General features: G+C 58.2%; 1 protein-coding gene across 1 annotated transcript in view; it reads right to left on the reverse strand.

Annotated features, from left to right (window-relative positions):
- Positions 1-2,471: 2,471 nt before the first annotated feature.
- Positions 2,472-16,035, reverse strand: part of EPHA10 (EPH receptor A10) — a 37,557-nt gene continuing 23,993 nt past the window's right edge. The window contains exons 7-17 of the mRNA XM_021683728.1: positions 13,378-13,549; positions 9,805-9,913; positions 6,373-6,434; positions 6,132-6,257; positions 5,287-5,472; positions 4,758-4,819; positions 4,346-4,549; positions 3,907-4,056; positions 3,521-3,714; positions 2,715-2,870; positions 2,472-2,586 (exon numbers count right to left, since the gene is read on the reverse strand). Coding sequence (XP_021539403.1) covers positions 2,472-2,586; positions 2,715-2,870; positions 3,521-3,714; positions 3,907-4,056; positions 4,346-4,549; positions 4,758-4,819; positions 5,287-5,472; positions 6,132-6,257; positions 6,373-6,434; positions 9,805-9,913; positions 13,378-13,549 — 1,536 coding nt within the window. The remainder of the gene's footprint in view (positions 2,587-2,714; positions 2,871-3,520; positions 3,715-3,906; positions 4,057-4,345; positions 4,550-4,757; positions 4,820-5,286; positions 5,473-6,131; positions 6,258-6,372; positions 6,435-9,804; positions 9,914-13,377; positions 13,550-16,035) is intronic.

Raw genomic sequence — 16,035 nt, forward strand, 5'->3', positions numbered from 1 at the left:
ATCTTAATGGGTAAGCAATTGTCACTGAAAGAGGTACCATATCACAGACAAGTTTTTATTACTTTGTCCTGCATATAGAACCCACGAAATATAAAAACATGTCCAGAATTAGTCAAAGGAACCACCCCCCACCACCAGCCCCTTCCCTCCCTGGATGGGCTCAGATGGGGGAGCTGGAGGGTTGCAGGCCGCCTCCCTCTGTCCAGTGAACAAGTTCCATATAAAAATAGATCTGTAGAGAGCTCCCAGAGAGCCATCAGCCCGCATCCGTGCAGGGCAGAGGTCTGGGACCCCTCAGGATTATGGGACCTCACTCCTCCATGGAGGGGAGGTCTACCCTGGACACCGAAGTCCTGCCAACACAGCCAGGGGGGTCCCTCTGCAGAATAGCCGGGGGATGGGGAGGGGGCTTGGGCCTTTAGAGCATGACCGATGTAGCTGGAGATGGGAATGAGGCTCCCTCCACCCAAGACGGGACACTGGTCCTCACGCCATGTCCTTTCCGGGCTTGGGTGGGGGTAGGGGGCGAGCCTGGAGGGCAGCTGGCATGGGAACGGACCCCCCGGCCCTGTCAAGGGTGGAAGCAGTATCTCAAGCTTCCCCAGTACCCTCAAAGTCACTGACTGGGGCAGGTGCCCAGGAGGTGGGGAGCCGAGGGAGGGGCTCCAAGGAGAGAAGAGCCAAAGGCACTGATGTGAGGCACTGTCCCCCACCGTGGGTGCTCCCCAAAAATGCGCTGCATCTTCCAGCCTCCCGGCTTCTTCTCATGCTAGTCCCTCTGCTTGGATGCCTCTTGTCCTAGGCCCTCCCATCTTGGCCTGTGCAAAACTGCACCCACCCCAAGGACAGACACCCCCACCCCCACCTTCAAAGCCTTGTTGAACGTATGCATCAGCCTCTCAGCCGAGAAGCCTTTCCAGACACACCTCCATATACACAAATCACGAGACTGTCCATCTGCCCTCGGGCCCAGCGGCCCACAGACCCCAAGGTCTCCCGTGGGGCCCAGGGCACTTTTGGAAGGCATCCCTGTCGTACTTCTCAGTGCCTGAGCTTGTCTCCCCACCTGGGCTGAGCCCTCCACGGGCCAGCTCCATGTCTCATCCATCCCCTTCTCCTCCCCCTTGGCTCTTCCTTCCCACCCATCCCACCCACCCGCACACAGCCAAGCCCAGAGTAGGCATATGGCAGGGGTGACCTGGACAAACGCAGCCCCTGGAATCCTGTCCAGATCCAGCTGCCTTCCTGTTGTCCTCTGAAAGCCCTGGCCTCGCGATCACCACCGCCTCAGAGGGGAAGCTCTTCTGGATAAGGAACTCTGGAGTTAGCTCAGTGTGGCCACTCCTGCCGGAGCCCCACAGAAGCCAGAGGGAGAAGGTGTTCCCCAGGAGGCTGAGGGGTGCCCAGGAGACAGCGCTTGCGAGAGGCGGTCACCTCAGAGTACCCCTAGGCTTCCTCGGGGAAAAGCGTTGGTATCACAAGGTAGGACCAAGGACTCTCTCTCCAGAGCCAACCTCAGCCCTGGACTGGGAGTTGGGGGCAGGGGTTCCAACCCCAGCCCTGGCCCTGACTCCTCCACCAGCCTCCGTCATTCCTCTCTGCACAGTGTGGCTCAGAGCCTGTCAGAGAGGGAAGGTCCACCTCTGAAGATCTCTTCACCATCCCCTGGGGTGGAAGAGCAAAGCTCATGGGTCCTCCGGGGAGAAAACCTCTCCCGTCATGCTCTTCTCAGATGTCCCGGCCAGTGAATTTACAAAAGGAATGCAAACGGGAGGCCTCACTGGGCCTCAGGGGAGCACCAGAACCTTGATGGCCTAGCCAGGACCCTCACCCTCACCCTGAACTCTCAGCCCAAGGGCAGGGGAGGCAGAAATCAGCTCCTGAGTCTGGGGCCTTGGGGTCCAGCCCCGGAGCTCAGCACCACCTTCGCTGCCTGGGCCTCAGGACCAGTGTGGCCGAGCCCATGCCCAGGGAGCCGAGGACCTCGCCTCTCCAGGCCCCTCAGGATGGGCTGCCAGGCAGAGGTGGTCCCTGCCAGGTCTCATGGGAGCTTATTAGGGACCCATGCTGTCAACTGGCCCATAAGTCTGTGGGAAATAGGGGCACCCACTGGGGTAGGCCCCAGGCCCCAGTGGGTGTGGAAGACAGAAAAACATGAACAAGGCTATTTAAAGCTAGGTCTTCCCTCTCCGTCCTGCCCACCGTGGTCTCTGGGACCCTGCATTTCCTCCTGCTGTTATCTCAGGGGTTCTCCCCAGGGATTTAAACCCTCTGGCCAGGGGGACTGAGTCAGCCAAGGTGTTCAGACTGGGGAAAATGGGAGGAGTAGGCAGTGAAATGAGGGGACCTGTGGTCCCAAACAAGCTCTGGGCCCGAGTGCAGGAAGAGCGCGCTCACTTCCACCCCGCTGGGGTGCGGCGTGCCAGGGTCCCTGTGAGGGTTGGGGTCCTGGCCTGGAAGGACGGCGCGGCTCACACCTGCACCCCCTGGCCTTGCAGCTGGAGCATGCGTGCCCGCAGGGCGCTGATCCCACTGAGGAGGGCCTCTCGATGTTCCACCGACGAGATGCCCAGGCTCACCAGGTCCCTGAAAGAAGGGCCGGTCAGACCCAGCTGGCTCAAACCCTCTTCTGCTCTCCCTCCCTCCGTCGGGACAGGGAAGGGCCCAGAATTAGGACAGGCTCGGGCCCTCCCAGACAGGTTCCTCAGACTCACTGGGCGGCCATGGCGGCCACGGCCTCCAGGCTCCCGTAGCCACCGGCGGTGAAGCTGTCCTTGTAGCGGCCCAGGTCCAGGGCCTCCAGCCATGCACCCACGGAGCCGAAGGACGGAAAGGTGGAAAAGGCACGGTCCGCCAGGGGGGTGGGAGGCCTGGGGAGCAGAGGAGCTGTGGTCAGTCGGCAGCAGGGTTCTGGTGCCCAGACCTGGTCACTCTCCTGAGGAGAGGCCAGCCGAGAAAGGACAGGAGAAGGGGAGGGCGACCGAGCCCCAGGGCAGACCCGGCTCCACAGAGTGTGAGGCATTGTCAGAGCAGGTGTGAGTTTTGAGATACCCGGGCAGGTAGGTAGAGAGTGGGCTGCACTTGGGCCAGCTAAAGGTACTGGGAGTATCTAGGGGGTAGGACATACCCAGGACGGTTTGGGAGGTGACCCATGTTATACTTGGGACAAGAAATACTCATTTCACTTATTTTATCTATTGCTACTACAAACCTGTTCGAACTCTTTCCACATGTATTCACCCAGTCAGTGGTCATTGTACTGGGACATGTGAGGCAAAACCCAGGACAAGTAGAATGACTAAGGTGGAGGACAATGTCCATGTGTCTGAGGCAGGCAGAGTATCAGATCTATCTAGGCAACTGGGTGAACGGCCCTACCTGGAAAGGTGGGGTGGGACAGGTGGGGCAGTTACACTTGGGCCACGTGGGGAGCCCACTCACGGCGAGGCAAGAGGTCAACTGTATCTGGTGGTTGGGGATAGGTGGGAGTGAACCTGGCACAAAATGGCATCAGTTGTACCTGGGAGAGGCAGTCGTGGCACACTTTGGGGGTTCCGGGTCCTGCACCATCTTGCTCAGAATGCTGTGGATCTGGGAGAACCTGGGCCGCTCACTTGGGTCCTTCTGCCAGCAGTCTAGCATCAGACGGTGTAGGGGGGAGGGGCAGTTCCTGGGGGGTGGCAGCCGGAAGCCATCCTCCACTGCCTTGATCACCTGGGCCATGGAGGTGAGGGGCAGACAGGAAGCTTTCAGTCCCTCCAACACATGCACACATCCCATCCCAAGGAAGACTCAGGCAGTGACCAGGCAGGACCGGAAGCAAGTAGGCAGTGAAGAGGGGCCTAGGGCTGAGAGATCAAGGGTCAATGGGCAGAGGTCAGGGAGTTGGGGCCTGAGATCACTCACGTCTTGGCCAGACATGTCCCAGTAGGGCCGCTCCCCAAAGGCCATCACCTCCCACATGACGACACCAAAGCTCCACACATCACTGGCAGAGCTGAAGTGTCCAAACTGAAGCGTCTCGGGGGCGGCCCACAGTGCTGGGCTCCGGCCACTCTGCGGGCAGGCAAGCAGGTCAGGGGCAGGAAGGGACTGGCCCAAGGACCCCCAGGGCTCCCCACCCCACGGAGCCCCAGACCCAGCCCCACCTGCCGTCCTCCCAGCTGCACCTCTGGGGAAGGCACATAATGATGCCCACACTGGCATTCATTTGGGGCCAAGTGGGGGGAGGGGCAGGGCTGTAGGGAGTGTGGCCCTGACACGGCAGGGAAGAGGGCAGCAGTGGGTGAGGGGGACCCTGGTGCAGTCTGATGGGCAGGTTTGCCTGGGAGAAGGGAACCCTCACCATGGTGGTGTAGACAGCCTCTGCTCGGTCCCGGGGGCCCCGCCCAAAGCCAGAGATCTTGCAGATAAGGCCACTGCTGAGCAGCACACGGCGGGCCGCCAGGCCCCGGTGGACGTAGCCCATTTCCGAGAGATACTTCATGGCTGATGCCAGCCCGGGCAGCAGCCCCAACAGCTGCCTGGCTGCCAGCTGGCCCTCATGCCTCTGTGGGAGGAACATGCAGTTCTCTGGGGCTGTGGGACCCCAGCGAAGTCACCTGGCCCCCTCTGGGTTTGCCCTGGGACCCACCCGGTGGGCCTGGCCAGTGGGCCCCTTTTTAGGGAACGATGCCAAGTACAAGTCCCACCAAAGAGAAAGTGAGGGACAAAGACTAACATGGTCAGCGGTACCCCCCAGGACCCAGGCCACTTACCCGCAGGAAGCCGTCCAGGGCCCCATGGCTCATGTACTCAGTGACAATCATCAAGGTGCTTCCTGTGCCAGGGATGGGGACACACACACTAAGCTGCCTGCCCCACCCCCCACCCCCCCACCGCTCACACACATGCTCCCCCCACCCGGGCCCCAGCCTGAGCTGAAACAGCCAGAAACAAGTTTCCCCAAGTGGGCCGCACCCCTGCCCAGGACCCTCTGTGCCAAAGAACAAAAGATGAGGCATCTGGAGGAGGACAAAGGCCAAGGTCTAGAAGCTGCAATAAGTTTGCTAAGAAAGATCACTCAAGGGCCAAGCAGTCCACCCCCAACAGGGTCACTACAGGTCAGAAAGGTCATTCAAGGTCGGAAGGGTCTCCCTGAGTCGGTGAAAGAGAGCTGAGGCCTCCTCTCCATATTGGGCAGCTTAGGGGCTCCCCATCCCATGGCTGGAGGAAGGGCCTGGGGGCATAGGAGCACCCCACCTCCCACCCTGTTTCCACCCATACTTGCGGAGGACACGGCCCTACCTCGGGTGACAACACCCTCCAGCCTCACGACATGGCTGTGGTCGAACTGGCCCAGGGTGAGGGCCTCAGCCAGGAAGCTGAGCCTCTGGGAGTCAGAGCAGCCGTCCCTGAGGGTGTGCACAGCCACGGGGAGCTCCTGGCGGCCAGGGAGCTGCAGGCGGCCGAAGGACAGCTCCCCGAACCGCCCTGTGAGGACAGAGCACCTCAGTCCCCTGGAGGCCACCCCCTGGCCAACCCAGGCCCGGTGAGCAGCGGAGAAAGCAGCTTGGGATCACAGGCTGTTCCTGGCCTGGGGCTCAGGGCTCCCGAGTTCGAATCATGGCAAGCTGAGACCTAGTGATGTGACGTGGGCTTCGCAGTCCCCACCTCGCTCTGCATGAGGAGCTATCGTGCCCGTTTTACAGACAAGGAACGAGTTCAGAGCAGAAGAGGCACACAGCTGGTCAGCGGTAGAGCCAGGACTAGAACTCAGGTGTGTCTGGTCCCCAAGTCTGTGAATGCTCCTCCCCACCGTGCCCCCCCATGAAGGCCTGGGACTATACTTCCGCCAGTGGCAGTCTGCGGAGGCCAGGGGGGAAAGGGCTAGGGTGGGGAGGCCTCCTCGGTGACCATGGGGACGGGGAGAGGGTAGGAAGGCAGGATCACAGACTCCTCTGCCATCCCCTTCCCTGGAACCCGGTGGGTGGAGGTCCCGTTTGGTGTGGAGCTGGGGCTTCCTGGGCAGGCCAGGACTGGGGAGAAGGCAGGGCTTCCAGAAATGGGGGAGGGCCTGGAGGGCAGAGGTGAGGATGAGGGAAGAGAGGGGGCTCTTGGGACGGACAAGGCTTCCTGGGTGGCCAGCTTGCCTGCTCCAAGGCTTTTCTCCAGTGTGACAGTTTTTGCATCCAGCTCCTTAGCAAACAGATGAACAGCCTGCAGCGGGTCCCCACAGCTCTGGGGGTCTAAGAACGTGCGGCGCGTCGGGACTTTGACTGGAATGCAGGGAGAACAGACAGGGGCTGGAGGAAGGGGTTCTGTGGCCGGGGGTGGGAGGGGTCATGAAGGGCAGCAAGGAAGAGGGCTAAGCAGGGGCAGGCGACAACTCACAGTGGAAATACAGCTCCTCCTCGTCGTGGGCGTCCTGACCTCCTTTGCCATAGGGGCAGGGCCTGGGCAGGTGCAGAGTCACTCTTTGAGCCAGGCAGCCCCAGCCCTTGGCCTCTTACCAGACCCAGGGTGGCAGCTCCTTATCCCTTCAAAACCATTAAGATCTGTGCCCTAGGGGAGGGACCTTCTTGTCCTGCTTTGAGAGCTCCTCCCCACAGCCGACACATAACCCCAGCCCCAGACCTAACCCCTCATCCCCACCCACATTCCTAATTATTTTCCCTCTGAGACACAATGCATATTCTTGCACCTCCAGAGGCACCCAAATCCATACCCCTGACTTTGAACCCCTGAACTTTGAGCAAATCGGGTGGCCCCTGCAGTCAGGGGCAGCCGGGGTCTAGCCAGGTAAACAAGCACTGAGCATCCATCGCAAGCCCGCTCACAGGTCCAAGCACAGAGGGGCACACGCAGCCGATGGGCCTGACCAGTCCCAGACCTCCAAGGAGGGCTTCCTGAGGCAGAGGTGGCCATGGACCAAAGGACTGCGTCACTACCACCAGAGCCCCCAACAGGCATTAGGGGCCCCTGAAGGGGGCCTTGCTGGCCCAGAGGAGAGCCCTGGTGGTGTTGAGCAGGTGAGCACCATGACTCAATCTGCATTTTAGAAAGATCACGCTGGCTGCAGCTGCCGCCCCCCACCCCGACCCGCAGGAGCTGACGGTGGCTCGGTGGCTCGGGCTACAGGGGGAGCATGGACCCGGAGAAAAGAGGACTCGAGTGCTCAAGTGACGTTTAGGTGACAGGGCCACAGGGCTCCGAGACTGCTAGAAGGCAGAAAGGAGGAGGGAGAAGGTCGGAATAACTTCTGGGGTTCTGCATTGCCCAACCGTTGACGGTGGTGCCGTTTACGAGGACAGGGAGAAAGAAGCTCTCGCTCGGGCTGCGCCGGTGGGAACATGCAGAGCCCACGGGATGAGCAGGGAGGGGCGCAGAGTAGGGAGTTAGAAATGAGTGGGGTGGGGGGTGCAGGAGAGGTCTGCCCTGGAGATACGAGCGCGGGAGCTGTGAGCATTGTCCAGGAAGAGGACAGAGCCTGGGAAGTGGGACCGTGGACAAGTCTGAGGACCCTGACATTCAGAGACCGGGTAGAGGAGAAAGAGGCCATGGAGGAGATCACAAAAGAACCGCCAGACAAGTCAAAGGGAAACAGAAGGGAAATCAGGGGTGGCCACGTCACAGGAAGGCAGGAAAGAAAAAAGTGGCGCGGGGAGAGAGATGGTGTGGAGGCTCGGAGGAGGGGGCGGTTAGGGAGATGTTTCTATATGGATGGGAAAGGGGGCTGAAGTGGTCACGATGGTGGTTAGCAGCATGGGCTCTGGAACCTCACGCAGGGAGAGCTTCCCAGCTCCTCTGCTTGGTAGCTGTGGGACTCGGTGGGCTCAGATTTCTCTTTAATAAAATCGGGATAAAGACAGCCCCGCCCGATACAGCATGGTTGCACAGAGCTTACTAAGCACTCACTAAATGTCAGCTGTTATGTGGGGCAGAGGGGGACATTAGAAACAGTAGGGTTCCTGAGGTGGTGAGAAGGGGCGGGGTTCGGAACACAGCAGGAAGGACTAGGAGGAAGGCACCTCCTCCAGGGCACAGGGAGGGAGAGGATGGGTGCAGAGACAGGCAGGTGTGCAGACTTGCGGATGAGGGGCCAGGCGGCCAAAGGAGCAGGTGCAACAGATGTGGCCGAGGGGGCAAGCTGTAAGGACAGGGCACCTGCGGGGCATGAGTGGAAGAGCCAGCTGGACAGAGTATTTGGGGTGATGGCCAGGTCCATGGCAGGATACGGGAGAGGAAGGCCGAGGTGGAACGGAACAGAAGGTCCTTGGGAATGAGGAAGTCAAAGAACTGAGAAGCGAAGGGGTGGGACAGGTTATCCAAGGGCACTGAAGTCACCCAGAGTGGTGACAGGACTTCCCATGAATGAGGAGAACATCCAGGAAAGGTGGGTAGAGAGAAAGGGGGCAAGGCCGAGGGGATGGAGGAGTGGCAGAGAAACCCAGAAGCTTCCACCGGACAACACCCTCTGGTGAGAAGTGGGATGAGCCAGGATGGGGTGGGGACGGAAAGCAGAGGGGAGGAGACCCCGCAGAGGGCAAGTTCTGCAGGGACTCAGAGAGAGGTCAGCCTGTGAGGCTGGCTGGACATGTCCATCGGCACCTGACCCGCAGATTCTCCCCGTTTCCGTGCCATGGGATTTTGAGCAGGTTTTGAGACCGACCCCTGGCTTCCTCGACCTGCCCTAGTGCATCTGTCTCTGAGGTGCTCCTGGGCAGCTACTTCTGTCCTGCACAGCCCTTGCCCGGAAGGGTGCTCCTTATACCCCTCTCTCCCGGTTCCTCCGCCTGCCTCCCTGAGCTCTTAAGCTCCCAGCCAGGACAAGAGGCTCTCAGCTCCTGTCCATTCCTACTTTCCCAACAGGTCCAATATGGGCGTCTAAGCACCAGAAAGGAGCTTACTACTCCTGTCCTGCCTCCCTGACTGTCCTGGCCCAGGCAGAGGGGCTCCCAGACCCCCAGGTCAAGGCTCTCCCCTCCTTAGTCACTTTCAGTGCCCCAGTCAAGGCCAAGCAAACAGTGCCGTGTGAATACTCGCTGTCCCTCCAGCCCACAGGCAGTTCCAGGATGCTGAGATGTGCTGGGATGTGGCTACCCGAGCAGCCATCGCTCGCCTCTGCTCCCCACCCCACCCCGCCCCCGGCCCATCACATGCAGACTTTCCACCCCTCAAGTCTGCTGACCTCAGCCCCAGCCTGGTACCTCTGCATACAGCAGAGTGTGGCCCTGGGGAGAAGGTGGAAATACATGCTATGAGCTTTCTGCTGCGTGCAAAAGGACTGGAATCTTCTCTGAAACAAACTCGAGCTCCACATCCTTCCCCCTCCTCCCACCCCCTTTCTCTGCCCACTCTCCTGCAAGCTTCCTCCTGGTGAATGAGTTCCCCTCCCTGGCCTCCCCCCTCCCACACACAGTTTCTGCCTTTCTTCCCTTTGCCTGTGTTCAAGGGCCTCAAGATCCCTTGCGGGCAGGGGCTGGGGGCCTCTGAGCGCCTCAGGAGAATCCTAATCACACTGGAGCAGCCGGAGCTTGATTCCATCCTCAGTGATGCCTTCTGACATTTAATGAGCTAAGGAGCTCAATCCCCTTCATCCCAGAGAGGGCTGAGCTGGAGGCAGCACCGGCTGCGGCAGGAGCAGTAAGTGGGGGAGGGGCCGGGACCACGCTGGCCCTGGCCGGATCTACACCGCAGGATGCTTGCGTGCGCAAATCTGCATGTGTGCGAATGCAGGCACAGACAAAGGGGCCGTGAGCACATGTGAGTGTGCCCAGGACCACGACCCACCAGGAGTCAGCCAAGCCGGGACCAGCCACCTACCTCCTCCACATGGCCAGCACGCTCATCACAGAGCCCAGGACGAGGAGGGCTGAGACGGTCACCACGGTGATGACGACCGCAGGGTTGTGGTCCCTGGACCCTGAGGCAGCTGGGGGTAAACCAGGAGGTTGAGGCAGGCCGAGGGCCAGGCTCCGGGGGCCGCCCCAGTGCAGGCTCCTGCCCTGCCCCCACAGCAGAAGGCCCACGGGGGTGCTTGGAGCTTCCTCCTCTCCCTGCAGTCCAGCTCTGTGAGAGAGGCCCCGGGGTCCAGACAGGCAGGCCTGGGCCTCCCTTTGGCCTTTCAGATGGGCATAACTTAATGTAGCTCTGCAGGGGGAATGGCCTCTCACCTGAGCTCCCCAGCCCCATCTGGACCGCCGCCGCCAATTACAGTAAGGTAACATTGAATGCACACTTACTCAGGATACTGTGCCACGTGCCTTAACTAAATGACCCTGTTTCACTGTCACAACCAGCCAGTAAGGTGGTGGTGTCTCCATTTTATAGCTGAGAAGACCAACATCGAGAAAAGTTGTGCAGTTTGCCCAGGGTCCCACGACTACTAAATGGTGAACCTAAGATTTGAGCCTGATTCCAAAAGCCTCTACTGTGAACTATTTCCCCAAGTGAGGGGTCTAGAGGACCGCAGGCTCCCAGCCCCATCTATCCATCCCTCCATCCCTCCATCCATCCAACATGTGTGACAGGCTGGTGCCAGCACTTGGAAGGCAGTGATGAATGAGCCAGAATCCCTGCCCCGGAGGAGGCTAGAGACCAGTGGGGGAGACAGAAACAAAATTCCTAACTGTAGAATGAAAACAGAAATAGAGAGCTGAGCAGAGACACGCTCATTTCTTCCTAAAGCCAGTGAGGAAGGCTTCGCAGAAAAGGCGTGGCATCTGCACTGGGCCTGGGAGCTCGGAAAGGTTCTAGTGGTGCTTGGGCGCACAGGCAGGGTCTGGAAAATGGCAAGCCATCCCGTGGGGCTGGGAAAACAGGCCGCATGAGGGCCGAGAGGGGCCAGATGTGAAGCTGGATGGTGGGAGGAAAAAGGGAATGGGGGTGGAGGGGGGGAGGAGACAGCACCTGAAGGGCCTGGGATGCCAGGCCAAGGAGCAGGGACTTCATCCTGAGGGTGACAGGGAGCGAGGGAGCAATGGACAGAGTTCCTGCCTGAGGGGAAAGGGATGAAGGTATCTGCTGGGTTGGAAGCGGGGATGGACAGGAGGTACCCGAGAGAGGGGGAAATGTTTGGGAAAACTATTGAGAATGGGGGAGATGCTGCGCAGTCCTGGAGACTCCGTTGAGATTAGATGAGGCGTGGGACACAGGTCTCAGGCCAGCTCCAGGCTCCAGGACAAGCAGGGCAGGCACAATGCAGCATCCAGGGAGTGAGGGCCAACATGGCTGGGGAGCATTTCCCCGGGAAGGATCCACAGCGGCTGGGGCGATATGGGGCCAGGAGGGGCTCAGAGCCTGGGAGCTGAGGTTGGATCCCCAGGGCTGTTAGGAGGATGTCACAGTCAAGTGACAAGGGACAGAGGAGGAAGGGAGAGTTAGACGCCAACAAGGCCAAGGTCAATGAGGGGACTTTAGAGCCCATGGTTCCAGAGGTGGGGACAGGACCCGGGGTCTGGCTGGGGCAGAGGTGGGTGGGGTTGCCAAGAACTGTTTGAAATGAGGTGTCCATGTGGACCTGGAAATGGAGACAGAGCGGTTGTGGCAGGTGGCTTCTGAGATGTGCCCCCTGGATTCCCCACCTCCTGGTATTCAGTCCCCTTGAGTGTGGGCTTGACATAGTGACTTGTTTCTAATGAAGAGAATGCAGCCGAAGGATGGGATGTCACAGACAAGAGACTGTGGCTTGTCTTGGGCACCCTCTCTCTCTCTCTCTCTCACTCAGTCTCTGAAAGAATCGAGTTGCTGTGTGATGAGGAGCTCTAGGCAGAAGCCCAAGAGGCAGAGAACTGCATGCCTCCAGCAAAGAGCCAGCGAGAACCCGAGCCTTGAGACAACTGCAGCTGTGAGGGACCCTGAGCCCATGGCACCTAGTTAAGCTGCACCCAGATGGCTGGCCCACAAAAACCACGAGAGAACAAATGTTGGCTGTTTGCAGCTACTCGGTTTGGGGTAATTTGTTACGCAGCAATGGGTAGCTGATACAGGGCTGAAGCGGGATCCTTAATCGTGCTCCTGAGTTAGGGTCACAGATCACTGGAAGAAGGGGTCTGCAGACTGGGAGACCTGTTCCCCCAGAGCCTGGGCCACAGCCAAGAAGGCCGAGGGTCCGAGCAGGGTCTACTCACTGGGAAGCACCAACTGAATGGAAATCATCGGCCCATTTCAGCTAACAGCCCCCAGCTCCCACCCCCACCACACTCACTCCAGCCAAACCTGTGCGCCTTTGTTCAGATGGATTCGTCTACCCCACATGCCTTCCCTGCCCATCTCCACACATTCAAATGCTCCCCAGCCTTCAAGACAGAGCTCTAATCTCCTCCTGCCAGCACCTGGCCAAGGTCTGGCACAGACAGGCATTCGAGCGAGAAGCGCTGTCTCTCTTCCCAGAACCCAAACTCCCTCAACATTTTATCTCCACCTCCCTTTGGGCTCCAGCTCTTCCTATCTTGGATTAGACTCACATAGCAGGTTGGAAAGAATTATTATCTTGACAGCTGGTGTCAGAATGCCTCTTAGGGGGAACTGCCTTTGTCTGGGAAAATACTTTCGTGAACTGCTCGGGGTAGATAGAGGTGAGACCCTGAGGGCAGGGTTCGCAGCAGGCAAAACCACCAAAGCCACAGCTAAGCTGCTCATCTCTCATCATGAAAGGGAATTTGGGGGTGGGGGTGGGGAGAAGAGGAGCCAGGGGAGGGAGGTGAAGGGAGGAAGCGGGTAGCATAATACCACAGGGGAGAAGCCAGAGCTGTTTTAAAATCAGGGCATCTGATGTTCAGCTTTTGCTCTGTTTTGTTGTTTCATCTTGATAATAGCTTTATTGGGAGAAATGATTCACGTACCATACAATCCCCCCACTGAACGTGCACAACTCTCGCTCTGTTTTGTTTTGTTTATTGCTGTGGTGCGACCCCTTTGTGTCCCCAACCTTCAGTGAAGTGTGCTTCTCACTCTAAGGCCGAGTGGGGAAAGGGACGGCATCCCATGTTTGAGTCTATATCACGGCAGAGAGAAAGAAGCAGAATGGGAAAGAATTTAGCCTTCGGAGCAAGAAGTGACCATGAGACTACAACTCCTCCCAAGAAAAATAGCAAGAATCTTGGAGAGGGCACAGGATGTTTCTACAAGACATGGGAGGTCCTGGGAGGCTGGAGATCCCAGCTGAGACGTGGCTTATAGCTGTTCACGAGCCCCTCCCCTGTGAGCTCCCCCAGGACGAGGCCCTCCCATTTAATTCATGTCACTGAATAGGCCCTCGTTGATGGATTCCAAATTCATGAATTATTTAGGTTGTAATTAAACTGTTCTGTGGGCTCCCTTAATTGCATGGATAACCACCCCCGCCCCAGCTGGTCTCCCCACCTCAGCCCCTCCCTACATACACACATCACTTACCCTCCCCTGGGGTCTGCACTTCAATGGAGGGATTGAAGCTCTGGGTCTCCCAGGAGGGCCCCGGGGAAGCTGCCCGGATCTGAAAGACGTAGCGGGTAGCCGGCTTCAGGTTGGTGACTGTGACCGCAGGTGCCCCTGTCTTCACCGTGGAGTAAGTCTGCTCACTCTGACCCTGAGGAAGGACCAAGAAGTAAGGCCCAGACCCGCGCTCCTTGGAGAATGATGGGGGCAAGGAGTAGGGGGGTGGAGAAGTGCTGAGGCGAGCATGGACCAGGTGGGAGAACCTGACTCGGACCATCTAGGGAGGGCTCCGTAGGCTTCTTCCACAGGCTCTCCAACCCCTCCCTGCACCCAAGGTCCCAAGTACACTCAGTGGTATTTGTGGCTAAGAGCAGTAAGAGAAACTCGAGAGAAGACGCTAGATCCCCCTTCTGGAGGACAGACGTCAGGGCCTCGCGGTCCAGAGGGTGAGCTGGGCCTGATGCCTCGGAGGAGTGAGAAACAGCCCTGACACCTGCCTGGCCCCTGTCGGCTCACACAGATCCTTCTCTTTGTCATCTGGTTTTCACAGACAAGGACTGGGGCACAGAGGGGTGGAAAGACTCGCCCGAGGCCCCTGCTGGACAGTGGGGACAGCGGTAGCTGTCACGGAGGGAGGGCCGGCTCACTGCCCACTGCTGAGCTAGACTCTTCGGAGGCCTGGGGCTACCTACAGCGCCCGCAGTAGTAGTTATCTCTTCCTTTATAGGGGACGGTCGCATCAGGGAAGGGTCAGAACAACACCGTCTTGATTCCTTCGGGTCCCGTGCGTACTTTATATCATACTGCCCCCAGCACATCTGATAATGGTGTGTACTGGGGATGCGGCCATCGTTTTGTCTCTGCCTGCCCCGCCCCAACCTTATTAGAGCCCCTGCCACGCTCACAGCCCCTCATTATCATGTGGTCCAGTTCTTTGGTCATGGTATTCAGGAATGGGGAAGACTCTGACCTGAACTGGGCCAGTCGGAATCTCTCTTCCAGGTATCTGAACGACCCAGGGAAAGACAGTGAGACAGGGGCTGCAGATGGGACCTCTGAGAGACGGGCAGGGTAGGGGCGGGGCGGGGCGAAGAGACAAGGCTGCTGTCCTGGGCCGCCCTCATGGGCCCTGAGCAAGCCCCTGTGCAGAGGACACAGGCACTGGTGTGCACAGAGAAGGGCAGATGAGGAGCCTCATGCCTCCAGGACTTGTGGTCCCGGGCCTCCCTGCGATGCCCCTGAAGCCTTTCACACGGAACCCCTTTTGTACAGGCTCCTCTTTTCAAGGGTTTTGGTTCCCTGCAAATTCACAGCCCCTTAGGGCCTGGAGCACCCACCCAGCTCTGCTTCGGGACTCTGTCTCCTATGCACTGACCCCCACCCCATGTCAGTTCAGTGAGGCCTCTGTGAGCAACGACTGCGTGCACAGCTCCTTCCCAGTGTCCTCTGCGGTCTCCTAAACCTCAGGGCTCCTCAGAGCTCTGTCTCGGCCCCTCTTCTCACGCTCGATGTCCTTCTTGGCCTTCTCTTCCGGCCCTTGGCTTCATTCAGCTCCCAGCCCTATGCTGAAAGGCCCCACCTCTCTTTTTCCAGGATAGGCCTCTGCCTTGAGCTGCAGACCCCCAAGTCCACCTGGATGTACCAGGGACCCCCTGAACGTTGCATAGGCCAACCCCAGCTCACCCTCTGAGCCCAGACAGGCTTCTCCTCCTCCATGGATGGCACCCCATCCCCTAGATCTCCCAGCAGTGACTCAGGAGTCCCTCCTCCTTCGTGTTCACTCCCCACCCACCCCCAACTCACAGCTCTCAGTAGACTTCCAGTATTCAAAAACTATTATCTGATTCAGCTAAGAAGTCCCTCGAGTCACTAAGGGCTGAGTGAAGTTCTGACACATGACATGCTGAAGATGAAAGCAAGGTTTTGCTTGAATGAAGAAAACTGGCACCAAGGTGAGAAACACTTTAACAGTAGATTACATATCACATTTAAAGACGATAAATTTATGGGGAAAAGAGATAGTGGATTGGGACATATCTCCATTTGTCAAGTCGAGGTTGAACTGCAACCGTAGATTGACAACAGATACAAGAAGTCAGCAAAAATTGGCAAAAGCATCCTATAAGGATCAATCAGCTAGATGGAGTTTACAATAAGGACACTGCATATCTTTTCTTCTTATCTGTAAATGATGCATTACACATCCTGTATATCAGTAAAACTATAATAATAATTCATACATCCATTCATTGTTCTGGAGAGCAGGATGTTAAACATTTACCAGCACACGGCCAAGTTCCAGTGGACCACCTGACCTAGGTCAGACATGTTTGTAAATTTTGAAACAATATGGTATTTCTGCATTCTTTTTCTTAAAAAGGGTTGCAAATTGTATGTATATGGTCTGACCACGCAAGACCTGGATCAGCCCCCAGGGAAAGCTCTTAGTCAACTGTAAACACCAGGCAAAAGTGGTGACAATGGAGCTGATGACTGGTGAGGAGCAGAGAGGGGGACAGCGGATGAGCAGTGGGGTCCATGCACGGAGTGGAGGGGACAGGAAGAAACTCAGGCCTTAGGAGGCCGGTGGATATGTTCACAAAGAAAGTAAGGAGGACTGTTTGCGGCCAGAAGGTA

This window comes from Neomonachus schauinslandi, chromosome 4 (assembly GCF_002201575.2).
Source record: "Neomonachus schauinslandi chromosome 4, ASM220157v2, whole genome shotgun sequence".
In the NCBI taxonomy this organism is placed as follows: domain Eukaryota; kingdom Metazoa; phylum Chordata; class Mammalia; order Carnivora; family Phocidae; genus Neomonachus; species Neomonachus schauinslandi.